The 26,595-nt window shown below is 46.2% G+C and overlaps 1 protein-coding gene across 4 annotated transcripts in view; it reads left to right on the top strand.

The window, feature by feature from the left end:
• Positions 1–24,804, top strand: part of rasgrf2a (Ras protein-specific guanine nucleotide-releasing factor 2a) — a 50,819-nt gene extending 26,015 nt beyond the window's left edge. Inside the window, exons 2-26 of one of the 4 annotated variants that reach the window (XM_031803061.1) lie at positions 1,120–1,226; positions 2,565–2,712; positions 3,701–4,044; positions 4,162–4,241; positions 4,336–4,529; positions 4,647–4,756; positions 5,088–5,206; positions 5,386–5,549; positions 14,406–14,472; positions 14,577–14,713; positions 14,898–14,980; positions 15,116–15,364; positions 15,672–15,764; positions 16,011–16,561; positions 16,659–16,886; positions 17,158–17,264; positions 17,700–17,812; positions 18,056–18,116; positions 20,982–21,008; positions 21,641–21,744; positions 21,850–21,934; positions 22,130–22,407; positions 22,960–23,077; positions 23,192–23,260; positions 23,362–24,804. In XM_031803061.1, the coding sequence (XP_031658921.1) occupies positions 1,120–1,226; positions 2,565–2,712; positions 3,701–4,044; positions 4,162–4,241; positions 4,336–4,529; positions 4,647–4,756; positions 5,088–5,206; positions 5,386–5,549; positions 14,406–14,472; positions 14,577–14,713; positions 14,898–14,980; positions 15,116–15,364; positions 15,672–15,764; positions 16,011–16,561; positions 16,659–16,886; positions 17,158–17,264; positions 17,700–17,812; positions 18,056–18,116; positions 20,982–21,008; positions 21,641–21,744; positions 21,850–21,934; positions 22,130–22,407; positions 22,960–23,077; positions 23,192–23,260; positions 23,362–23,457 (3,732 nt within the window). In that variant the 3' untranslated portion in view covers positions 23,458–24,804. The remainder of the gene's footprint in view (positions 1–1,119; positions 1,227–2,564; positions 2,713–3,700; positions 4,045–4,161; positions 4,242–4,335; positions 4,530–4,646; positions 4,757–5,087; positions 5,207–5,385; positions 5,550–14,405; positions 14,473–14,576; positions 14,714–14,897; positions 14,981–15,115; positions 15,365–15,671; positions 15,765–16,010; positions 16,562–16,658; positions 16,887–17,157; positions 17,265–17,699; positions 17,813–18,055; positions 18,117–20,981; positions 21,009–21,640; positions 21,745–21,849; positions 21,935–22,129; positions 22,408–22,959; positions 23,078–23,191; positions 23,261–23,361) is intronic. The other 3 variants (XM_031803062.1, XM_031803063.1, XM_020458589.2) reach the window with 3 other exon arrangements.
• The last annotated feature ends 1,791 nt before the right edge of the window (positions 24,805–26,595 follow it).

The raw sequence follows: 26,595 nt of genomic DNA, 5'->3' as shown, positions 1-26,595 counted from the left end.
CCTCCCACCTGTCCTCTCTCCTGTTCTCTTTCCTATCCTCTCTCCTGTCATATCCTCCCTCCTGTCCTCTCTCCTGTTCTCTCTCCTGTCCTATCCTCTCTCCTGTTCTCTCTCCTGTCCTCTCTCCTGTCCTATCCTCACTCCTGTCCTCTCTCCTGTCCTCTCTCCTGTTCTCTCTCCTGTTCTCTCTCCTGTTCTCTCTCCTGTCCTCTCTCCTGTCCTATCCTCTGTCCTATCCTCTGTCCTATCCTCTCACCTGTCCTCTCACCTGTTCTCTTTCCTATCCTCTCTCCTGTCCTATCCTCACTCCTGTCCTCTCTCCTGTCCTCTCTCCTGTTCTCTCTCCTGTCCTCTCTCCTGTTCTCTCTCCTGTTCTCTCTAATGTTCTCTCTCCTGTTCTCTCTCCTATCCTCTCTCCTGTCCTCACTCCTGTCCTCTCTCCTGTCCTCTCTCCTGTCCTCTCTCCTGTCCTCTCTCCTGTTCTCTCTCCTGTTCTCTCTCCTGTTCTCTCTCCTGTTCTCTCTAATGTCCTCTCTAATGTCCTCTCTCCTGTCCTCTCTCCTGTCCTCTCTTCTGTTCTCTCTTCTGTTCTCTTGGTCAGGGAACTGAGTGACAAACAGAAGGGCTCATTTGGGATGCCATTTCCTGCTTTCTATGCCCAAGATATATTCTCTCCTGTTTTTAAACAATGAAGTCACGTTTGATATTATGAGAGTTTTGTTTATGTAGTGGGAATGCTTAACATGTAGGAAAGTGCGTGTTTATCGGATTCCTTTCAGAGAAAGAACAAGACAAGGATAAACACTAGTTTGACAAAAACAGCATCATTCTTCTCATACTGGAATGTAAGTTCTGGGTTTTGTGAATGTGTGTACATCTACGTGCGTGTGTGTGGCTTTCCAGGACATTCTGTGTGACCCTGATTTAGCCCACTGCAGTGAAAGGTTAAGCAGACCAATATAAGCAGACCAAGTGGGGATTTTTTTGTATTCTCGCATGGACAGATTTTGACAGAAGTGGACCCTGTCACTCTGCCTCTTCCTCTCACGTACCACAAATGTTGATTCTATTTCCTGTTTACTTCCTGGTAATAGTATTTATGTTTCCTGTTTTCTCCAGCACTACTTCCTGGTGGTGTTTGGCCATGACGGTCAGAAGCCTCTGGAGCTGCGGACGGAGGAGGAGTCAGACTGCAAAAAGTGGGTGGAGTCTATCCAACAGGCCAGGTAAGAGGGTGGAGTCTATCCAAGGACAGCACGTCAACGCCTCTTTACAAGAGCCTGTGGGCTAAGAACTCGTAGCTACTGTAGCAGCTAGGGGCTAAGGGAAGGATAGGAGTTAGGCTCTGATTTCGGTCTGGCTTGCTTGTTTTACTCATGACACACATGCAAATGCACTGGTTGACTGTCACCTAGGCAGCCGGTATACCGTGTTCTGCTCTGAGACACACATAGACTGTGTAGTGATCCTCACACTAAACACACACACACAACCCCCTCTCCACACGTCTGCTCCATTTGTAGGAGTTTGTGTGTGCTCTGCTCGGAGCAGTTCACATTTAGGTCACACTCTGGTGCCGTACCGCCAGAGTGATTACATCACAGCCCTAACCTCGACACTCCGCCTCGCTCTCTCTCCCCCCTCCTCTCTCTGTCTCTATCCAGCACTTTCTCTCTCTCTTCACCCCACTACTGTAACTTCTCTGTCTCGCTCTCTCTACATCTCCCACGTTCTCTCTCTCTCTCTCTCTCTCTCTCTCTCTCTCTCTCTCTCTCTCTCTCTCTCTCGTTCTCTCTCTCTCTCGTTCTCTCTCTCTTCACCCCACTACTGTAACTTCTCTCTCTCTCTCTTCACCCTACTACTGTAACTTCTCTCTCTCTCTCGTTCTCTCTCTCTCTCGTTCTTCACCCCACTACTGTAACTTATCTCTTTCTCTCTCTCTCTCTCTTCACCCTACTACTGTAACTTCTCTCTCTCTCTCGTTCTCTCTCTCTCTCTCGTTCTCTCTCTCTCTCTCTCTCTCATTCTCGTTCTCTCTCTCTCTCTGCACCCCACTACTGTAACTTCTCTCTCTCTCTCTCTCGCTCTCTTCACCCCACTACTGTAACTTCTCTCTCTCTCTCTTTCACCCTACTACTGTAACTTCTCTCTCTCTCTCTCTCTCGTTCTCTCTCTCTCTCTCTCGTTCTTCACCCCACTACTGTAATTTCTCTCTCTCTCTCTCTCTTCACCCTACTACTGTAACTTCTCTCTCTCTCTCGTTCTCTCTCTCGTTTTCTCTCTCTCTCGTTCTCTCGTTCTCTCTCTCTGCACCCCACTACTGTAACTTCTCTCTCTCTCGTTCTCTCTCTCGTTCTCGTTCTCTCTCTCGTTCTCTCTCTCGTTCTCTCTCTCTCTCTCTGCACACTGAGGGATGATGAATACATTTATGCTATGGTGTTTACTTTTAAATGTTTATTGGTAATATGCATAGAGCATAATGCTTCTGTGGCGTTCCCTGTGCAGAGTGCACCATGTCGACTGGGTTTAAACTCACCATTCCACACTTATCAATCCACCTGTAGTTACTCTGACATCATCATTGAGCGCGAGGTCCTGATGCAGAAGTACATCCACCTGGTCCAGATCATGGAGACAGAGAAGGTGGCGGCCAACCAGCTACGCACCCAGCTAGAGGACCAGGACACAGAGATAGAGAGGCTGAAAGCAGAGGTACACACACATTTACACGGTCTCTCGCACACTCACGTACACACACACACACACACGTGCTCCCTCACACACACACACACGGCCACATTGCTCACACACAAAAATACACACGCAAATAAAGGTTTCCGTTAGGCAAGGGGATCTGGCTAGTGTTTGATTTGTGTTGACTGTTGTGTGTTGAACTGTTGACTGTTGTGTGTTGACTGTGTGATGACTGTTGTATGTTGAACTGTTGTGTGTTGACTGTTGACTGTGGCCTGTTGTATGTTGACTGTTGTGTGTTGACTGTGGACTGTTGTTAGTTGAATGGACTGTTGTGTGTTGACTGTTGTGTGTTGACTGTGGACTTTTGTGTGTTGACTGTGTGTTGACCGTTGTGTGTTAATGTGGACTGTTGTGTGTGGACTGGTGTGTGTTGACTGGTGTGTGTTGACTGTGGACTGTTGTGTGTGGACTGTTGTGTGTTGACTATTGTGTGTTGACTGGTGTGTGTTGACTATTGTGTGTTGACTGTTGTGTGTTGACTGTGGACTATTGTGTGTTGACTGTTGTGTGTTGACTGTTGTGTGTTGACTGTGGACCGTTGTGTGTGGACTGTTGACTGTTGTGTGTTGACTGTGGGCTGTTGTGTGTTGACTGGAAGGTTGTGTGTTAACTATTGTGTGTTGACTGTGGACTTTCGTGTGTGTTCTGTGTTGACTGTTGACTGTTGTGTGATGACTGTTGACTGTTGTGTGTTGACTGTTGACTGACTTGTGTGTTGACTGTGGACTGTTGTGTGTTGACTGTGGACTGTTGTGTGTTGACTGTGGACTGTTGTGTGTTGACTGTTGTGTGTTGACTGTGGACTGTTGTGTGTGGACTGGTGTGTGTTGACTGTGGACTTTTGTGTGTGGATTGGTGTGTGTTGTGTGTTGACTATTGTGTGTTGACTGTGGACTGTTGTGTGTGGACTGGTGTGTGTTGACTGTGGTCTGTGTGCTTCCAGATCGTGCTGTTGAACAAGGCCAAGGAGAGGATGCTGCCTTACCAGACCAACCAGGAGGAGGAGGACCCAGACATTAAAAAGATCAAAAAGGTCCAGAGTTTCATGCGAGGCTGGCTGTGTCGGAGGAAGTGGAAGATCATCGTCCAGGACTACATCTGTTCCCCCCACGCTGAGAACATGAGGAAGAGGAACCACATCGTGTTCAACATGGTGGAGGCTGAGACGGAGTATGTCTGCCAGCTCTCTGTCCTGGTCAACTTCTTCCTCAGGCCGCTACGTATGGCCGCCAGCTCCAAGAAACCTCCCATCAGCCACGATGATGTCAGCAGCATCTTCCTCAACAGGTAAACACACCGTCTGACCCCCCTCCAGAAACAACTCACAGCCCCTATCCCCTAGACACTTGCGAACGGATTGAATAGATGTCATAGCAATATCTTTTTCTTCTTTGTGTCCCTTAGTGAGACCATCATGTTCCTCCATGAGATCTTTCATCAGGGCCTGAAGGCTCGGATAGCCAACTGGCCCACGCTGGTGCTGGGTGAGATATGAGGCGTCTATTTTGGGTCAAATCTACTCTAGCTAACCTCTACCATTATCTTTGTGTGGGATGTTTTATGTGTTTGTCTCCCCAGCGGATCTGTTTGACATCCTGCTGCCCATGCTGAACATCTACCAGGAGTTTGTGAGGAACCACCAGTACAGCCTGCAGGTGCTGGCCAACTGTAAACAGAACCGGGACTTGGACAAGCTGCTGAAGCAGTATGAGGCGAACGCTGCCTGTGAGGGACGCATGCTGGAGACCTTCCTCACGTACCCCATGTTCCAGGTAGCACGTCGGACATGCGCGCGGACCTCATTAACCTCCGCCCTTTCACCCCTCCTCTTCCACATGTTAGTATACGGCCCAGACCTGACTGACTGACACCTCTCCGTTGTGTTTCAGATCCCTCGTTACATCATCACTCTCCATGAGCTGCTGGCACACACGCCTCATGAGCACGTGGAGCGCAAGAGCCTGGAGTTCGCCAAGTCCAAACTAGAGGAGCTGTCAAAGTGAGGATAACGGAGCTGTAGTGGTTGTGTAGTAGATCATGTAGGCAACAGTAGTTGTGTGGTAGGTAATGTTGTTAAGTGGTTGTGTGGTAGATAATGTAGTTAACAGTGGTTGTGTGGTGGATAATGTAGCTAATGGTGGTTGTGTGGTGGATAATGTAGCTAATGGTGGTTGTGTGGTAGATAATGTAGATAAGTGGTTGTGTTGTGGATAATGTAGCTAATGGCGGTTGTGCGGTAGATAATGTAGTTACCATGGTTGTGTGGTAGATAATGTAGTTAACAGTGGTTGTGTGGTGGATAATGTAGCTAATGGTGGTTGTGTTGTCAGGATGATGCATGATGAGGTGAGCGATACAGAGAACATTCGTAAGAATCTGGCCATCGAGAGAATGATCGTAGAAGGCTGTGACATATTACTGGATACCAGCCAGACCTTTGTCAGACAGGGTGAGTACACACACACACACACACACACACACACACACACACACACACCAGCCAGAATCCCGAGCATTATAAGATGGCTACTTGTAACTGTCATCAGTAGTACAGTATGTGTAGCCTATGTTTTTAGTTTTTTCCCCCTCCCACCAAACTCACACACACACACTCTCTCTACCCATCAGGCTCTCTGATCCAGCTCCCATCCAGCAGTGAACGGGGCATGCTCAGTAAGGTCCGTCTGGGCTCTCTGTCCCTCAGGAAGGAAGGAGAACGACAGTGCTTCCTATTTACGAAACACTTCCTTGTCTGCACACGCACCTCCGGGGGAAAGCTGCACCTGCTCAAGGTGAGAGTCAAACACAGACACATTATGCATGTACAGATGTCAGATCTTAATTTGATCACTGTTTTGTCGCGTGAAATTTTCCTGCGCAACAGGGACTTAAAATGAGTCTCATGATTTAGATGCTTTCACAAAAAACGTATTCAGGGGGCAGTCGAGTCATTCAGACCAGCGCCAGCTATCAAAATCATATTCCGTCTCTGACTTTGCTCATAGGCTCAAGCTAGACAATGTCCTACTGCTACTGCTACTGTAGGACTATAGGTCCTATCACCCCACATTCAAATGGACTCATCTGAAATGTATCCAAATGTATCCATACACGTAGGCTGGGATCCGCACTGTGAGGCTGTTATTCCATAGGCTTAGATCCGCACTGTGCAGCTGTTATTCCATAGGCTTAGATCCGCACTGTGTAGCTGTTATTCCATAGGCTTAGATCCGCACTGTGCAGCTGTTATTCCATAGGCTTAGATCCGCACTGTGAGGCTGTTATTCCATAGGCTTAGATCCGCACTGTGAGGCTGTTATTCCATAGGCTTAGATCCGCACTGTGCAGCTGTTATTCCATAGGCTTAGATCCGCACTGTGCAGCTTTTATTCCATAGGCTTAGATCCGCACTGTGCAGCTGTTACTCCATAGGCTTAGATCCGCACTGTGCAGCTTTTATTCCATAGGCTTAGATCCGCACTGTGCAGCTGTTATTCCATAGGCTTAGATCCGCACTGTGCAGCTTTTATTCCATAGGCTTAGATCCGCACTGTGCAGCTTTTATTCCATAGGCTTAGATCCGCACTGTGAGGCTGTTACTCCATAGGCTTAGATCCGCACTGTGCAGCTGTTATTCCATAGGCTTAGATCCGCACTGTGCAGCTTTTATTCCATAGGCTTAGATCCGCACTGTGCAGCTTTTATTCCATAGGCTTAGATCCGCACTGTGAGGCTGTTATTCCGTAGGCTTAGATCCGCACTGTGCGGCTGTTATTCCGTAGGCTGGGATCCGCACTGTGCAGCTGTTATTCCGTAGGCTTAGATCCTCACTGTGAGGCTGTTATTCCATAGGCTTAGATCCGCACTGTGCAGCTGTTATTCCATAGGCTTAGATCCGCACTGTGCAGCTGTTATTCCATAGGCTTAGATCCGCACTGTGTAGCTGTTATTCCATAGGCTTAGATCCGCACTGTGTAGCTGTTATTCCATAGGCTGGGATCCGCACTGTGCAGCTGTTATTCCATAGGCTGGGATCCGCACTGTGCAGCTGTTATTCCATAGGCTGGGATCCGCACTGTGCAGCTGTTATTTTCCGTAGGCTGGGATCCGCACTGTGAGGCTGTTATTCCGTAGGCTGGGATCCGCACTGTGCAGCTGTTATTTTCCGTAGGCTGGGATCCGCACTGTGAGGCTGTTATTCCGTAGGCTGGGATCCGCACTGTGCAGCTGTTATTTTCCGTAGGCTGGGATCCGCACTGTGAGGCTGTTATTCCGTAGGCTTAGATCCGCACTGTGCAGCTGTTATTCCGTAGGCTTAGATCCTCACTGTGCGGCTGTTATTCCATAGGCTGGGATCTGCACAGTGCAGCTGTTATTCCATAGGCTTAGATCCACACTGTGCAGCTGTTATTCCATAGGCTGGGATCCGCACTGTGCAGCTGTTATTCCATAGGCTTAGATCCGCACTGTGCAGCTGTTATTCCATAGGCTTAGATCCGCACTGTGCAGCTGTTATTCCATAGGCTGGGATCTGCACTGTGCAGCTGTTATTCCATAGGCTGGGATCCGCACTGTGCAGCTTGTTATTCCATAGGCTTAGATCCGCACTGTGCAGCTGTTATTCCATAGGCTTAGATCCGCACTGTGCAGCTGTGATTCCATAGGCTTAGATCCGCACTATGCAGCTGTTATTCCATAGGCTTAGATCCGCACTGTGCAGCTGTTATTCCATAGGCTGGGATCCGCACTGTGAGGCTGTTATTCCGTAGGCTGGGATCCGCACTGTGCAGCTGTTATTTTCCGTAGGCTGGGATCCGCACTGTGAGGCTGTTATTCCGTAGGCTTAGATCCGCACTGTGCAGCTGTTATTCCGTAGGCTTAGATCCTCACTGTGCGGCTGTTATTCCATAGGCTGGGATCTGCACTGTGCAGCTGTTATTCCATAGGCTTAGATCCGCACTGTGCAGCTGTTATTCCATAGGCTGGGATCCGCACTGTGCAGCTGTTATTCCATAGGCTTAGATCCGCACTGTGCAGCTGTTATTCCATAGGCTTAGATCCGCACTGTGCAGCTGTTATTCCATAGGCTGGGATCTGCACTGTGCAGCTGTTATTCCATAGGCTGGGATCCGCACTGTGCAGCTTGTTATTCCATAGGCTTAGATCCGCACTGTGCAGCTGTTATTCCATAGGCTTAGATCCGCACTGTGCAGCTGTGATTCCATAGGCTTAGATCCGCACTATGCAGCTGTTATTCCATAGGCTTAGATCCGCACTGTGCAGCTGTTATTCCATAGGCTGGGATCCGCACTGTGAGGCTGTTATTCCGTAGGCTGGGATCCGCACTGTGCAGCTGTTATTTTCCGTAGGCTGGGATCCGCACTGTGAGGCTGTTATTCCGTAGGCTTAGATCCGCACTGTGCAGCTGTTATTCCGTAGGCTTAGATCCTCACTGTGCGGCTGTTATTCCATAGGCTGGGATCTGCACTGTGCAGCTGTTATTCCATAGGCTTAGATCCGCACTGTGCAGCTGTTATTCCATAGGCTGGGATCCGCACTGTGCAGCTGTTATTCCATAGGCTTAGATCCGCACTGTGCAGCTGTTATTCCATAGGCTTAGATCCGCACTGTGCAGCTGTTATTCCATAGGCTGGGATCTGCACTGTGCAGCTGTTATTCCATAGGCTGGGATCCGCCCTGTGCAGCTGTTATTCCATAGGCTTAGATCCGCACTGTGTAGCTGTTATTCCATAGGCTTAGATCCGCACTGTGCAGCTGTGATTCCATAGGCTTAGATCCGCACTATGCAGCTGTTATTCCATAGGCTTAGATCCGCACTGTGCAGCTGTTATTCCATAGGCTTAGATCCGCACTGTGCAGCTGTGATTCCATAGGCTTAGATCCGCACTGTGCAGCTGTTATTCCATAGGCTTAGATCCGCACTGTGCAGCTGTTATTCCATAGGCTGGGATCCGCACTGTGCAGCTGTTATTCCATAGGCTTAGATCCGCACTGTGCAGCTGTGATTCCATAGGCTTAGATCCGCACTGTGCAGCTGTGATTCCATAGGCTTAGATCCGCACTGTGCAGCTGTTATTCCATAGGCTTAGATCTGCACTGTGCAGCTGTTATTCCATAGGCTGGGATCCGCACTGTGCAGCTGTTGCAAGAGCACATTTTTCACTGGCTGTCCACTGGTTTCAAAAGCAATGATTGATAGGCAGCGTAAATGTCTTGAATTCAACCCATTATTGGGTTCAAATACACATTTTGATTTGTGAACAGCCATCCACAACAACCACAATCAATGAGGCGCAAATAGCTAAATGAGAGAGCAGCAGTGTGATTCACATCAATGCGCTATGTAGATATCAATAAGTGATATCCGTATCGCCGTAGACTACACCACTGCTGTCATCCTGACCTCCAAGCGTTTATTTCAGTTGGATAATCTTTGGATGCCGACAGCAGTCGCACCATTGGAAGACACAGCTTAGACTGTAGCCTACAAAAGCCCATTCCTGCTCTTTTCCCGTGATCCATCAAACACATTTGGAGTGTCATCGTAGTGGTCTCTGACTTGTGGTCAGACTCGTTCAGGTGGAACAAACTTGAACTTGCACCTTTTTTCAATGCTGATTTGAATGTCATTGAGAAAAGTATCCCCCAAAAATGTGCAAACATCCTTTCTGAATTTAAAAGTCATCCTCGGAGTAATCATCTAGTTTTTCAAAAGTATCTGTAATCTGATTACAGTATTTTTGCTGTTAATGTAATGGATTACAGTTACTGTTTTTGCAATCCCTTACATGTAACGGATTACGTGTAATCTATTACTCCCCAACCCTGATAGGCTACACCTAAACTATAGCCTACATAGGCCTGTAATATCAGATGTAAAGACAAGATGTAAAAGCAGGCAAAAAAAAACTTGGCCCATGATTTTTGAAATCTACAGTGTATTATCAAAAAACTAAAAACATTTCAAGGTTTATCGCGAACGTAAGGTTATGAATCAACTGTCAAAATGTAGTTCAATCATGGCCTGGGGCAGTATAGTTGTTAGGACTGCTGCTTTATAATACCAACATGTCTGTAATACCAACATGTTTCAAATAGACCACCACAGTCCCTGTGCCCAAGAACACTAAGGTAACCTGCCTAAATGACTACCGACCTGTAGCACTCTGTAGCCATGAAGTGCTTTGACAGGCTGGTCATGGCTCATATCAACACCATTATCCCAGAGACCCTAGACCCACTCCAATATCATCCACAGATGATGCAATCGCTATTGCACTCCACACTGCCCTTTCCCACCTGGACAGTAGGAACACCTATGTGAGAATGCTGTTCATTGACTACAGCTCAGCGTTCAACACCACAGTGTCCACAAACCTCATCACTAAGCTAAGGACACTGGGACTAAACACCTCCCTCTGCAACTGGAACGTGGACTTCCTGATGTGCCGCCCCCAGTTGGTAATGGTAAGTAACAACACATCCACCACACTGATCCTCAACACAGGGGCCCGTCAGGGGTGCGTGCACGGTCCCCTCCTGTACTCCCTGTTCACTCATGACTGCACGGCCAGGCAAGACTCCAACACCATCATTAAGTTTGCCGATGACACAGTGGTAGGCCTTATCACCAACAACGGGACAGCCTATAGGGAGGAGGTCAGAGACCTGACCGTGTGGTGCAAGGACAACAACCTCTCCCTCAATGTGATCAAGACAAAGGAGATGATTGTGGACTACAGGAAAAGGAGGACCGAGCACGCCCCCATTCTCATCGACGGGGCTGCAGTGGAATAGGTTGAGAACTTGGAGGTTGAGAATCACCAACAAACTATCATGGTCCAATCACACCACGACAGTTGTGAAGAGGACACGACAAAGCCTGTTCCTCCTCCCTCAGGAGACGGAAAAGATTTGGCATGGGTCTTCAGATCCTCAAAGGTTCTACAGCTGCACCATCGAGAAGCGCTCCGGCAAGCAATACCGGAGCGCCAAGTCTAGGTCCAAAAGGCTTCTTAACAGCTTCTAGCCCCAAGCCATAAGACTCCTGAACAGCTAATCAAAGGGCTACCCAGACACCTCTTTTACGCAGCTGCTACCCTCCATTTTTTATCTACACATTGTCACTTTAACTCTACCTACATGTACATATTACCTCAATTACCTCGACTAACCGGTGCCCCCGCACATTGACTCTGTGCTGTATATAGCCTCACTATTATTTTACTGCTGCTGTTTAATTATTTTTTACTGAACACGTTTTTCTTAAAACTTCTTAAAGCATTGTTGGTTAAGGGATTGTAAAGTAAGCATTTCACTGTAAGGTCTACACCTGTTGTATTCGCCGCATGTGACAAATAAAATGACATTTTATAGATTTGATAAGAAAAGCAATATCTCAAAATAAAATAAAGATATTTATCATACAAAAGAGCCCGAACTCCAAGTGATGTTTCAAATGTTTACTCGGTGAAGATGTAACAGTCAAATACATACGGTACATTCAGTACAGCGCCGTGTTCATTTATACCCTTAGCTCTCACCCCCTCCCTTCCACAAAGATGTACTGAGGTACTTTTCCATCAGCCAGGATTTATGACGTGCTCCTCCGTGTATTTCAGTCAGGAGAGGCAATGAGTAACTGAGAGTAGACATTCCTACAGTCTACTGCAGTCCATGAAATAATTGGACTTCTCATGCACAAAGAGCTTCAACCCAACACTACTTTCACTCTCTAAGGATATATAAAAACAATCTGTTCATACTAAGAGGACATAATGTTATGAAATAGTGAAGACATGAAACAGTCATTTTAAATCTATTAACAAACAAAATAATAGCAGTGGGCTACACCAACGTTAGTTTCATACAAAGTGTGGGGTAAATTGCCACAGATTTGCCGTGGTAAATTAGGAAATACTTGATTTATTTTGTACGGAATTCTTGTCAAATAGATAAATCACCTTTAGTATTTACAAAAAGGACTAAGTTGTTCCGATGATAATACCAACCAGAGGGCGAACGTATCTTGAAAGACTTTGGTTGCAACCAGGACGAAGGCAACACCGATATCATCTTTCAGGGCGCGGTAATCAGGTGACCAATAACGGTTGCAATTGAGATCAGCTGTGCGGGTGAATTTAGCACGTATTGATCGTTTAAAAAGACATCAGCTGGTGATAATCTAGTGCCATCGATGGTTGCAATAGGTTCCTTGTTATTTGATTATATTCCAATACGTTCTCTAAGCTTCCCAATCACATACTGTTTGTGTTCCCCTGTCTGAGTTGATGAGCTGATTTGGGCCACATCAGTTGATTGATAGATGAAGGCCCGCCGTAGAACGATAAACTTTCTTCCAGTGCTCGCCCACGTTTTATACATTTCCATTACCAAACTGTTATGCGCCGGCTACAGTAGCAAAGGCCTGCTGTGCTTCCAGTTTGATGCCGGCATTTGAAGTCATCCTTGTTGTGGATTGAAAGCCTGTATTGTATGGCTTTAAAATGTCCTTTCTTAAAGCTGTCAGGATGTGTATGCGTTTGAGCCTATCCAAAGACTATTTTGTTGAGCTGAGACACGTTTCTTTGTAAATTATCAGACTATTCGTTTTACTTCTTGAAAACATTGAAATGGATGCAATTAGCTTGTGGGCCTAATGTAGGTTATAGGCTATCTAAATGAATTAAAAGTCTTTTCTTGTTGTTGTTGCTTACCTTGAAGAGCTAGAACAGTGTTGTAAAGATGGAGAAGATAGGGGGAGGGGGAGTCAAAGGGCAGTGGGCCGGATTCGAACCATATGTGTGCCAGGGTCAGTGGTTGTAACCCCTGGACCACACAGGCACTGAGGCCACCAATCATCTATTCTTGCTATTGCTTCCCTTGCACATATAATAAAACAATTTATATATATATGTATTTCAACGGATATGCCCTAACGAAAAATAAGTCTATCCCCTACAAATATGCCCGTTAACTATAATCCACATAAGAATTCACACAAGACGCTACTTGAACAGGCGCCCAGTGGACCTGCAGTCTAAGGTACAATGTAGGTACGGTGCTGCATTGTACACAAACACCGCTTCAGCTGCCCCCTGGTGGTGATTCTTAATATTTCTTCAGATATTCAAATCCTCTTGCCGCAGGATTATTTTCCTCCTGCGACAAAATGGGTCAAATTATGATGCGATATCTGTACTTTCACATGGTCAGACACATGCAAACATATACATACGAAATGTGTTGATATACACTACCTGTCAAAAGTTTTAGAACACCTACTCATTCAAGGGTTTTTCTTTATTTAACTATTTTCTACATTGTAGAATAATAGTGAAGACATCAAAGCTATGAACACATATGGAATCATGTAGTAACCAAAAAAGTGTTAAACAAATCCAAATATATTTTATACTTGAGATTCTTCAAATAGCCACCCTTTGCCTTGATGACAGCTTTGCCCACTCCTGGCATTCTCTCAACCAGCTTCATGAGGTAGTCACCTGGAATGCATTTGTGCCTACTTAAAAGTTAATTTGTGGAATTTCTTTCCTTCCTGGGTTTGAGCAAATCAGTTGTGTTGTGACAAGGTAGGGGGGTATACAAGATAGCCCTATTTGGTAAAAGACCAAGTTCATTAGTTACCAGCCTTAGAAATTGCAGTCCAAATAAATGCTTCACAGAGACACATCTCAACATCAACTGTTCAGAGAAGATTGTGTGAATCAGGCCTTCGTGGTCGAATTTCTGCAAAGAAACCACTACTAAAGGACACCAATAAGAAGAAGTGACTTGCTTGGGCCAAGAAACACAAGTAAAGGACATTAGACCGGTGGAAATGTGTCCTTTAGTCTGGAGTCCAAAGTTGAGATTTTTTGTTCCAACCGCCGTGTCTTTGTGAGGCGCGGTGTGGGTGAACGGATGATCTCCACATGTGTATTTCCCACCGTAAAGCATGGAGGAGGAGGTATTATGATATGGGGGTGCTTTGCTGGTGACACTGTCTGTGATTTACTTAGAATTCAAGGCACACTTAACCAACAAGGCTACCACAGCATTCTGCAGCGATACGCCATCCCATCTGGTTTGGGCTTAGTGGGACAATTTTTTTTTCAACAGGACAATGACCCAACACACCTCCAGGCTGTGTAAGGGCTATTTTACCAAGAAGGAGAGTGATGGGGTGCTGCATCAGATGACCTGGCCTCCAATCACCCGACCTCAACCAATCTCAGCATATGTGGAAACTGTTGCAAAAGCATTTCAGGTGAAGCTGGTTGAGAGAATGCCAAGAGTGTGCAGAGCTGCCATCAAGGAAAAGGGTGGCTATTTGAAGAATCTCAAATATAACATATATTTTGATTTGTTTGACACTTTTTTCGGTTACAACAGGATTCCATATGTGTCATTTCATAGTTTTGATGTCTTCACTATTATTCTACAATGTAGAAAATAGTACAAATAAAGAAAAACCCTTGAATGAGTAGGTGTTCTAAAATGTTTGCCCGGTAGTGTAGGTAGTAGAAAACATTTGTATGTCAAGCAGATTTTGACACAGTTGACCTTCCCTCTACACGTGCGTGTTAGATGTATGGCCTCTAACCTCTGCCCTTTGACCCTCACAGCAGGGTGGGGTGTTGTCCCTAATAGAATGTACCCTTGTAGAGGAGCTAGATGCCAATGATGAGGACTGTAAGTATCTTTGATAAAGTAAAAAATCAATGAATAAGTCAATTCAATCAATCAATACATCAACAAACTTTTTGACCTTGATCCTTCCCACCTCCCTCCTGAAGACAATGCAGGAGGTCAGGGCTTCAACCACCTGGAGTTTAAAATCGTGGTGGAACCCCCTGATGGCCCCGCCTTCTCTGTCGTCCTATTGGCTCCCTCCCGCCAGGAGAAAGCTGCCTGGACCAGTGACATCAGTCAGGTAAACATACCTGGGGATGAGATGCCCAGTCCCAAATCAACTCCTACACTTACTGCTTCTGCAAGTCTCTGCACTGATTTTGAAAGAGGTTCAGCACCATGGACAGTAACATGACTGTCTCTCCCCTCTTGTCTCTCTCTGTCTTTCTTTCATTCTGTACCTTTTTCTTTCTCTCTGTCTATAGTGTATAGATAATATCCGCTGTAATGGCCTGATGACCAGCGTATTTGAGGAGAACTCTAAAGTAACTGTGCCGCACATGATCAAGTAAGAGCCCAAATAAAAACTGTATATTCTTTTCCACGTCAGTGAGGGTTGATAATCCCCAGGTTATCCAATCCCCTTTGCCCATCTGGAAGATCACCCAATAGCTGATGATTTTATTGATACTTGTCCCACCAGGTCGGACGCACGGCTGCACAAAGATGATGTGGACATCTGCTTCAGCAAGACGCTCAACTCCTGCAAGGTCCCCCAGATCCGCTACGCCAGCGTGGAGCGGCTGCTGGAGAGACTGACTGACCTGCGCTTCCTCTCTATCGACTTCCTCAACACCTTCCTCCACACGTACAGGATCTTTACTACCGCTGCTGTGGTCATGGACAAACTGGCCGACATATACAAGAAACCTTTTACCTCTATACCGGTCAGGTAGAAAGACATACAGTATGAACCCACACACACATTGTGTCTTCTCATGCCACATCACTCCTTCATCCATTCTGTCTCTTCCTCCCTCTATCCTCGTATAATAGACATGCATGCTGACCATCACTCTCTCTGTCTCTTTCCTTCTCTTTCCTCCCCCTCCACTCCACTCCCCTCTTCCACTCCTGGTTTTGTCACACCTCCTCACCCCCTCCTTCCAAATCTTTCCCTTCGACACCTCCTCTCCCATGCCATCCTGTCCTCTCCTCTTCTCTTCTCCTTCTCTCCTCCACTCCTCCTCTCCTCTCAGGGTTCAGTATCACTCCTCCGATCGTCTGTCCATCACGTCTCTCTGTCCTGACTACAGTCTGAAGATCACACGGCTTGCTCTGGACCAAAAAGAGTGACACTCTTTTTTTTTCTTTTTTTTCTCGTACATTCTCCTCTTTTCACTGCCTCTCCATTGACTCTTTCATTGGTTCATTTCACTCATACAGCCTTTCAAACAAAAATACCTTTTCTTCTTGGTTTTAGTTCAGAGGGCTAACATAGATGTTACATAGGTTTCTCATGTGATGTAGGAATAATCAAGTGCTTCCTTTTTGTCTTTATCCTCCTCTTCTTCTCCCATCCCTCTGTCCCTCCTCAGGTCTCTGGAGTTGTTCTTTGCCACCAACCAGGGGACATGGGGAGGCGAGCACCTCAACAACAAATCTCCCCGTCTCTGTCGCAAGTTCTCCTCTCCTCCTCCTCTCACCATCCCCTCCCGCACCTCCTCCCCGGTTCACTCCCGCAAACTCTCCCTCTCCTCCCCGGTCTCCTCCAAGGCAGGGGTCCTAGACCTCTCCACCCTCTCCACCCCTTCCTCTGCTGCTAACTCCCCCACTTCCTCTCACCCTCCCTCCATCTCCTCCCCCCCTCCCAACGCCACCAGGCCCCCTTCAGGGTTTTCCTCCCCTCCTCCCAACGCCACCCGGGCTCCATCTGGGTTCTCATCCCCCCCTCCCACCTGTACGCGGGCTCCCAGCCTGCCAACAGTCCTGGGGGTCTCCACCTCCCCTCCCACCACCACAAAAGCCCTTCTAGAACTGAGCCGCCCCACCTGTTCACAGGAACCTGTCCCCCCAACGCCAGAAGAGGGAGGAGACATGCCGCGCATCGACGCATTCTGTGGAAAACTCAGACGCAGCATCCGCAGGGGTAGGCTGGCACACACATACACGCACAAACACAGACACACACACACTCACAAACACAGACACACACTCACTGAGTGCCTGTATATTTTAATTAACAGCTGTTCTGGAGACGGTTTCTCTGGAGAAGTTCCTCCCAGAGTCTAACCCTCAAGTCAGCGAGGACCGAGTCCCCCTGACAGAGTCCCCCTGTCGTTCCCCCTCTACACCCAGACACATGCGATACAGACAGTCTGGAGGTTCCACGGGGGAAAACAATCGTGGTACTATGTCACCAGCCTCAGCCTTCGCTATTGCCACGGCAGCCGCCGGACACGGCAGTTCCCAGGGTAACAGACAACATGAACAATAACAACCGTCTTACCAGCAGCATTTACCATTTCACCACAAGTTCTCTCTCTCTCTCTCTCTCTCTCTCTCTCTCTCTCTCTCTCTCTCTCTCTCTCTCTCTCTCTCTCTCTCTCTCTCTCTCTCTCTCTCTCTCTCTCTCTCTCTCTCTCTCTCTCTCTCTCTCTCTCTCTCTCTCTCTCTCTCTCTCTCTCTCTCTCTCTCTCTCTCTCTCTCTCTCTCTCTCTCTCTCTCTCTCTCTCTCTCTCTCAGGTTTCAATAATAGCGAGAGGACCTGTGACAAGGAGTTTATCATCCGTAGAGCTGCTACCAACAGAGTCCTCAACGTACTGCGTCACTGGGTCTCCAAGCACTCACAGGTCTGAACCACATACACTAACAAACACTGCCTGCCTACCCCTGTTGTCCTCTGTCCAACTCTCGTGACGTCCAGAGAAATGTCACCCTGCTCCACTGGGGCCCCCTAGTGTCCTGCCCTCTGTAGCAGACAGGACTGTTGCTCTTGAACAAACCCCAGCTCTGACACTACTGTCGCCACCATCTGCTCTGTGGGGCCTGGACACACATGCACATTTACAGGATGGTCAGCCCTATCTCCTGTGTCCTGGTGTGTAGGTGACCATACATGCTGAAACAGGCTGATGTTGACGCAGAGAGAAGAGGTCAATTTATGCTCTATAATAATTTGGATGTGGAAGGGAGTGAACGATGTACCTCTGAGTTTACAGCATCCTCTGAAGAAATGACTGGGGGAAATTATCGCTAAGCTGCGTGTGTGTTTGTGTGTGTGTCAGGACTTTGAGATGAACAGTGAGCTGAAGGTGGGTGTAATGACCCTTCTGGAGGAGGTGCTACGAGACGCAGACCTGCTGCCTCAAGAGAGGAAAGCCACCGGAAACATTCTAAGGTACACACACGCAAGCTAAAGTACAAGCCCACACACACTCGCAGACACACACACACACTCACAGACACACACACAAACACACACTCTTAAGTACAAGCTCACACACACTCACACACACACAGTGAGAGTTAGTGAGTGTGTGTGGTGTGTGTACCTTAGTATACCGTGTGAGAGTGTGTGTGAGAGTGGGTGTGTGTTTGTGTCATTACATTTGTTATTCATGAGACTCTGCTTGTCTCTCAGTGCCCTTTCTCAAGATGAACAAGATGATGCTCAACTCAAGATAGAAGACATCCTACAGACGGTATGTATAGTTCAATCACACACACAACTACTGCCTAGAATAGATGCTAAGCCATTTCATTTGCAAGATATCAAATCTAGTTAAATCAAATTGTATTTGTCACATGCTCCAAATACAACAGGTGTAGGACTTACAGTGAAATGCTTACTTACGAGCCCCTAACCAACTATGCAGTTTTTAAAAAATACGGAAAAGAACAAGAAATATAAGTAACAAGTGATTAAAGAGCAGCAGTAAAATAACAATAGCAAGACTAAATACAGGGGGGTACCAATACAGAGTCAATGTGCAGGGTTAGTTGAGATAATATGTACATGTAGGTAGAGTTATTAAAGTGACTATGCGTAGATGATAACAACAGAGAGTAGCAGCACTGTAAAAAAAGGGAGGGGAAATGCAAATAGTCTGGGTAGCCATTTGATTAGGTTTCAGGAGTCTTATGGCTTGGGGGTAGAAGCTGTTTAGAAGCCTCTTGGACCTAGACTTGGCGCTCCGGTACCACTTGCCATGCGGTATCAGAGAGAACAGTCTATGACTAGGGTGGCTGGAGTCTTTGACAATTTTTAGGGCCTTCCTCTGACACCGCCTGGTATAGAGGTCCTGGATGGCAGGAAGCTTGGCCCCAATGATGTACTGGGCTGTTCGCACTACCCTCTCTAGTGCCTTGTGGTCGGAGGCTGAGCAGTTTCCATACCAGGCAGTGATGCAACCAGGATGCTCTCGATGGTGCAGCTGTAGAACCTTTTGAGGATCTGAGGACCCATGCCAAATATTTTCAGTCTCCTGAGGGGGAATAGGTTTTGTCGTGCCCTCTTCACAACTGTCTTGGTGTTGTTGGACCGTGTCAATAATCCTTAGCTTATTGATGAACTTTGAGGGCACTATGGTGTTGAACGCTGAGCTGTAGTCAATGAATAGCATTCTCACATATGTGTTCCTTTTGTCCAGGTGGGAAAGGCCCGTGTAGAGTGCAATAGAGATTACATCATCTGTGGATCTTTTGGGGCAGTATGCAAATCTTTTGGGGCAGTATGCAAATTGGAGTGGGTCTAGGGTTTCTGGGATAATGGTGTTGATGTGAGCCATGACCAACTTTTTGAAGCACTTCATGGCTACAGAAGTGAGTGCTATGGGTCGGTTGTTGTTTATGCAGGTTACCTTAGTGTTCTTGGGCACAGGCACTATGGTGGTCTGCTTAAAACATGTTGGTATTACAGACTCAGACAGGGAGAGGTTGAAAATGTCAGTGAAGACACTTGCTAGTTGGTCAGCGCATGCTCGCAGTGCACTTCTGGGTAATCCATCTGGCCCCGCGGCCTTGTTAACGTTAACATGTTTTAAGGTCGTACTCTGGATTTCTTATCGGCTGAGGAGAGCGTGATCACACAGTCTTCCAGAACAGCTGGTGCTCTCATGCATGTTTCAGTGTTACTTGACTCGAGGCGAGCATAGAAGTAGTTTAGCTCGTCTGGTAGGCTCGGGTCACTGGGCAGCTCTCAGCTGTGCTTCCCTTTGTAGTCTGTAATGGTTTGCAGGCCCTGCCACATCCGACGAGCATCAGAGCTGGTGTTGTACGATTCAATGTTAGTCCTGTATTGACTCTTTGCCTGTTTGAAGGTTTGTCGGAGGGCATAGCAGGATTTCTTATAAGCTTCCGCTCCTTGAAAGCAGCAGTTCTAGCCTTTAGCTCAGTGCGGATGTTGCCTGTAAATCCATGGCTTCTGGTTGGGTCATATACGTATGGTCACTGTGGGGACGACACCATCGATGCACTTATTGATGAAGCCAATGACTGATGTGGTGTACTCCTCAATGCCATCGGAGGAATCCCGGAACATAGTCCAGTCTGTGCTAGCGAAACAGTCCTGTTGCTTAGCATCTGCTTCATCTGACCACTTTTTTATTGATCTAGTCACCGGCGCTTCCTGCTTTAATTTTAGTTTGTAAGTAGGAATCAGGAGGATAGAATTATGGTCAGATTTGCCAAAAGGAGGGCGAGGGAGAGCTTTGTATGCGTCTCTGTGTGTGGAGTAAAGGTGGTCCAGAGTTTTTTTTCTCCTTTGGTTGCACATTTAACATGCTGATAGAAATTTGGTAAAACATATTTAAGTTTCCCTGCATTAAAGTCCTTGGCTACTAAGAGCGCTGCCTCTGGATTAGAGTTTTCTTGTTTGCTTATGCCGGAATACAGCTCATTCAATGCTGTCTTAGTGCCAGCCTCTGACTGTGGTGGTATGTAAAACAGCTAAGAAAAATACAGATGAAAACTCTCTAGGTAGGTAGTGTGGTCTACAGTTTATCATGAGATACGATACCTCAGGAGAGCAATAGCGCTAGACTTCCTTAGATACCTGTTATTTACAAAAATACATAGTCCACCGCCCCTTGTCTTACCAGACGCTGCTGTTCTGTCCTGACGGTACATCGTGTAACCAGCCAGCTGTATGTTGATATTGTCGTCGTTCAGCCACGACTCCGTGAAGCATAAGATATTACAGTTTTTAATGTCCCGTTGGTAGTTTAATCATCTGCATAGATCATCTATTTTATTGTCCAAAGATTGCACGTTTGCTAGCAGAATGGAAAGAAGTGGGGGTTTGTTCGATCGCCTACGAATTCTCAGAAGGCAGCCCACCCTCCAGCCCCATTTTCTCCGCCTCGTCTTCACGCAAATCATGGGCATCTGGGCCTGTTCCCAAGAAAGCAGTATATCGTTCGCATCAGCCTCGTCAGACTCGTTAAAGTAAAAAAATGCCTTCTTCTCCGGGGCCATCTTATAACAATATGGTGGTAGAAAGTGTGTTTAGTTATTATTTAGTCAGTAAATGAATGTTGATGTAATTTGGAATGCTGACTTTGGAACAGAGAAGTCCACTGCTCCACTTCATCCTGGTAAGACGTTGTCCAGATACGTAGTCTCGATTTAGACTATTTGAAGTCTTCGCCATAAATAATTAGAACCTACAGTATTAGTTATATTAGTGTGTCTTGTGGTGGAGCATCCCCCTGAAGACCCAACCAATACTTGATGTAAAATACTTTAGAATGCATTTAGAATTATTTGAGGTGCGCTTGATTTCGATCGGAGATTTCACTTTTGGGAAAACGCCATTGCTTCTATTTTACAGGGGAAATAAATCAAGCTTAGCTCAAGTATTGTAAAGTATTTGACATGCACTATGTATGTGACCCTGGTTTTAGTCCCCTGTAGAGCCATATTAGTCCACTGTGTCCTTTTATTTAGCGGCTACCTGCCAGGTAGCCTAGCGGTTAGAGTGTTGGGCCGGTAACCGAGAGGTTGCTAGTTTTACCAACTGAGCCGACAAGGTGAAAAGTCTGTCGAGGAACTTGACCCTAATTCCTCCAGGGTCACCTTGAGTAATGGCTGAACCCTGGCCATGACCTCACTTTCAGGGGGGGATATGCAAAAAATACACTTATATAAGCTCCCCTTATTTGTGTATATTAGGTGTCAACCCGTTTGTAGTGCAGACATGGAACACTGTTTAATATTGGTTTACCAGGCGGAGTGTCCCAAAGCAGAGTGTTTTGAGTCTCTGTCTGCGATGGAGCTGGCTGAACAGATCACCCTGCTAGACCACATTGTGTTCAGGAGCATCCCTTACGAGTGAGTGTTTATTCTACATCAGAGAATAGTGTGAGTGTATATTCTACATCAGAGAATAGTGATGTGTTGTTGTTGCATAGTTTTGGTGTGTTCCGTGTCCACCAGAGAGTTTCTGGGCCAGGGCTGGATGAAGCTGGACAAGTCAGAGAGAACTCCATACATCATGAAGACCAGTCAGCACTTTAACGATGTAAGATTTAAAACAGATCTATACTCAATAGCTCTATACCAGCCAGCGCTTCAGATCTATACTCGTATCTCAACATATTTCCCTGTCCCTCTTTTCTGTATCTATGCCTCTTTCCCACTTCCCTTATTTCTCTCATCCCTTCTCTTCCTCCTCTCCCTTCCCCCTCTCTGTTTTTCTTCTGTTTTCCTGCTCTAGATGAGTAACCTGGTAGCGTCTCAGATCATTGCCCATACAGACGTGGGCTCCAGGGCTAACTCCATAGAGAAGTGGTTGGCGGTTGCTGATATCTGTCGCTGCCTTAACAACTATAACGGAGTTCTAGAGATCACCTCAGCTCTCAACCGCAGCGCCATCTACAGGCTGAAGAAGACATGGGCCAAAGTCTGCAAACAGACCAAGTCGTTGATGGACAGGCTGCAGAAGACAGTGTCATCAGAGGGCCGTTTCAAGAACCTGAGAGAAACCCTGAAAAAGTAAGAAAGAGGGGAGATAAAGGGATACTTTGTGTGTCTAGGTTTTGGTCACCGATTATCGCCACGACGTGTACCTGGGCGAACAGTGAAATCTCACCAAGGAGCTATAGGACGTCAGGTAGCCTTGCGGTTAGAGCGTTTGGGCCAGTTCGAATACCCGTGCCGACAAGGTGAAAAATCTGCCGAGCACAATTACAATAGAGGCAGGATATTTGTCCACATGATTAAGCGCGTATTTTTTAAATAATTAAAGTGATGCTATAGATGTTTTGTATCATTTCAGCCAGTAGTTTTGAAAGTAGCGCTCACGAGACAAAATGGAGACAAAACTTCCCAGGAAATGGTGCACAATCGTGTACTGTACATAGTCATCCATCGCGTATGATGCTCCATCCCGCATTTTTTATTTATTTTTTATCCTGCAATTCGTATGATATGTTACGAATTTGTAAGGGCTGTAGATCCTTTTTCAATCTCTTTAAGGACTTGTGAAAAGTTAGGAAAAGCTTGAATACTATGTGAACATTGATTGATGGGTTGGTCCGTGTGCAGCTGCAACCCTCCCTGTGTGCCCTATCTGGGGATGTACCTGACTGACCTGGCCTTCATCGAAGAGGGAACGCCCAACTTCACCGAGGAGGGACTCGTCAACTTCTCCAAGATGAGGATGGTAAACACACAAACGCACGCACACACACACAGTCAGTCAATCAGTCAGCCTGCATCTCTCTCTCTCTCTATGCTTGTCTCATGTCTCTCCTCCCTATTCTCCTGTCTGTTCCAGATTTCTCACATCATCAGAGAGATCCGTCAGTTCCAGGGTGCGCCCTACAGGATAGAGCACCAAGCCAAGGTAACACCCGCCGCACAGCACAGTCAATCAATGTTTCTAGCTACAACCCTGTTAGAACTAACTGACTCGCCGGGCTTCCTCTCCGTCTCGCTCTCTCCCAGGTGACTCAGTTCCTGCTGGATAAGACTCTGGTGATGGATGAGGACACGTTGTATGAGCTGTCCCTGAAGATTGAACCCCGCATCCCTCCTGGCTAAACACACAGAAACAGTCGGTCTCAGTCCAGCTGCATCAGACACTTAGTAGTTACTGTTCTTATTGTTATCTGCTTGGTAACTATGGAAACAGTGGACGGGAGAGCCCTGAGAATCACCCGGTTAAGGGTTCCTGTTACTTTATCACCATTGCCAATGATTATGCTTAAGAACTCTGGTGAATATGTGCCTTGCTTGTAAATATGTACATATCAAGATTTAGTAATAAACTGTAAAGTGTGTTTATAACATGTTATAATGATTTCCTGATGATCTTGCATGCATTTCCATGTATCCATTTCCATTTGCTCTGAAAAAGGCAGGTTTGGCTGTAACTGATTAGGAGAGACGTCTAGCTTGCCAGACTAATGGCAGCTGTGGGCAGACGAGTGGGGAGGAACAGTGGCGGTCACTATATTGCCCTCTACTGGTGAACAGCCTCATCAAATAGTGATAACATTCCCCAAAGGTTTTTGCACTTCCTTGAAGACATTTTCATGGGTCCACCCGAACCCGAATACCCGAGACCCGACCGGGTTCAAAATTCAATATTTTCCCTCGGGTCCGGGTCGTGTCCTGTCTGATTGTCATCGGGTCTATTTAACTACAGCTGATAGACTAGAGTGGAGCCGAATGGACCCGACCACGGCTCTGCATAGCCTATAGCATATTTAGTATACCCTAATAAGGTGAATTTATTGATTTATAGAAGGCCTAGCCAAAATATGAAAACCTATTTGTTAACCAGAAGACGAACTTGTCACTCAGGTCCAATCGAGTCTATCTGTGTCTATTGAACAATTACCTGATTGGTTCCGGCCTTGTTCCTGGTGACACACACTGATGATGTAAGCATGGACTTTACATCCTGTCATTTAGCATGTTTATTTACTTACTTATGTATTAAGCATTTTAAACATTGTTTTACTTCTGTCTATTATTGTATTCACACTGGACACTGACATCAATTCAACATCTATTCCACATTGGTTCAAGGTGAAATGAGGTGGAAACAACATTGATTCAACCAGTGTGTGCCCCGTGGGTTCTCTGTGTGAAGGTTTTAAACTGTTATTTGTTACACGAAACATTTGAAGAACATGTAAAGGCATATGAGGAGCCACTTTTTTCAACCGTGTAATTTTGCACAATCTAATATACTGTAGCTAATTCTCCCCAGAGCCAGACGGTGTATTAGAGAATATACATGTACAGCTTTACCTTTGCCAGTCCTGACCCAAATTGCAGTTTCAGAAATGTTGTTCAATCAAGTGTAACATGTCTGTTTTGTGAATGACGACATTCAAGTAAAGGGACTTGACCCAAACGGTTGTTAAAGTTTACTTACAACTTTTGTCTGAATATTTCTCAATGTTGTAGCTTGTCTCTGAATGTGTTTAGTTATTAGTATTTGTTCGGTTTTTATCTGATCACTTGTTAAAAAGTATTGTTTTGGAAATCTTGCGCTATTGATTTGTAATGTCAATAGATTTGTAACTTCTTGGAGCTTTTGGATCGTTTAAGCGGTAGAGCACGTTTCTCTTTCCTTACAGTGTTGTTCTTCAGATAACTGCTTTTTCCAGACTGCTTCCGTTTTCTACAGTCCTGAATGGCAGGAATCTTTCTCACATCCTGATAGTATCTACAGTCCTGAATGGCAGGAATCTTTCTCACATCCTGATAGTATCTACGGTCCTGAATGGCAGGAATCTTTCTCACATCCTGATAGTATCTACGGTCCTGAATGGCAGGAATTTTTCTCACATCCTGATAGTATCTACGGTCCTGAATGGCAGGAATCTTTCTCACATCCTGATAGTATCTACGGTCCTGAATGGCAGGAATCTTTCTCACATCCTGATAGTATCTACGGTCCTGAATGGCAGCAATCTTTCTCACATCCTGATAGTATCTACGGTCCTGAATGGCAGGAATCTTTCTCACATCCTGATAGTATCTACGGTCCTGAATGGCAGGAATCTTTCTCACATCCTGATAGTATCTACGGTCCTGAATGGCAGGAATCATTCTCACATCCTGATAGTATCTACGGTCCTGAATGGCAGGAATCTTTCTCACATCCTGATAGTATCTACGGTCCTGAATGGCAGGAATCTTTCTCACATCCTGATAGTATCTACGGTCCTGAATGGCAGGAATCATTCTCACATCCTGATAGTATCTACGGTCCTGAATGGCAGGAATTTTTCTCACATCCTGATAGTATCTACGGTCCTGAATGGCAGGAATCTTTCTCACATCCTGATAGTATCTACGGTCCTGAATGGCAGGAATCTTTCTCACATCCTGATAGTATCTACGGTCCTGAATGGCAGGAATCTTTCTCACATCCTGATAGTATCTACGGTCCTGAATGGCAGGAATCTTTCTCACATCCTGATAGTATCTACGGTCCTGAATGGCAGGAATCTTTCTCACATCCTGATAGTATCTACGGTCCTGAATGGCAGGAATCTTTCTCACATCCTGATAGTATCTACGGTCCTGAATGGCAGGAATCTTTCTCACATCCTGATAGTATCTACGGTCCTGAATGGCAGGAATCTTTCTCACATCCTGATAGTATCTACGGTCCTGAATGGCAGGAATCTTTCTCACATCCTGATAGTATCTACGGTCCTGAATGGCAGGAATCTTTCTCACATCCTGATAGTATCTACGGTCCTGAATGGCAGCAATCTTTCTCACATCCTGATAGTATCTACGGTCCTGAATGGCAGGAATCTTTCTCACATCCTGATAGTATCTACGGTCCTGAATGGCAGGAATCTTTCTCACATCCTGATAGTATCTACGGTCCTGAATGGCAGGAATCTTTCTCACATCCTGATAGTATCTACGGTCCTGAATGGCAGGAATCTTTCTCACATCCTGATAGTATCTACGGTCCTGAATGGCAGGAATCTTTCTCACATCCTGATAGTATCTACGGTCCTGAATGGCAGGAATCTTTCTCACATCCTGATAGTATCTACGGTCCTGAATGGCAGGAATCTTTCTCACATCCTGATAGTATCTACGGTCCTGAATGGCAGGAATCTTTCTCACATCCTGATAGTATCTACGGTCCTGAATGGCAGGAATCTTTCTCACATCCTGATAGTATCTACGGTCCTGCTT

Source organism: Oncorhynchus kisutch, linkage group LG23 (genome assembly GCF_002021735.2).
Source record: "Oncorhynchus kisutch isolate 150728-3 linkage group LG23, Okis_V2, whole genome shotgun sequence".
NCBI lineage: Eukaryota > Metazoa > Chordata > Actinopteri > Salmoniformes > Salmonidae > Oncorhynchus > Oncorhynchus kisutch.
The sequence above is the reverse complement of the archived record's forward strand: the minus strand, read 5'-3'. Positions and strand labels throughout refer to the sequence as shown.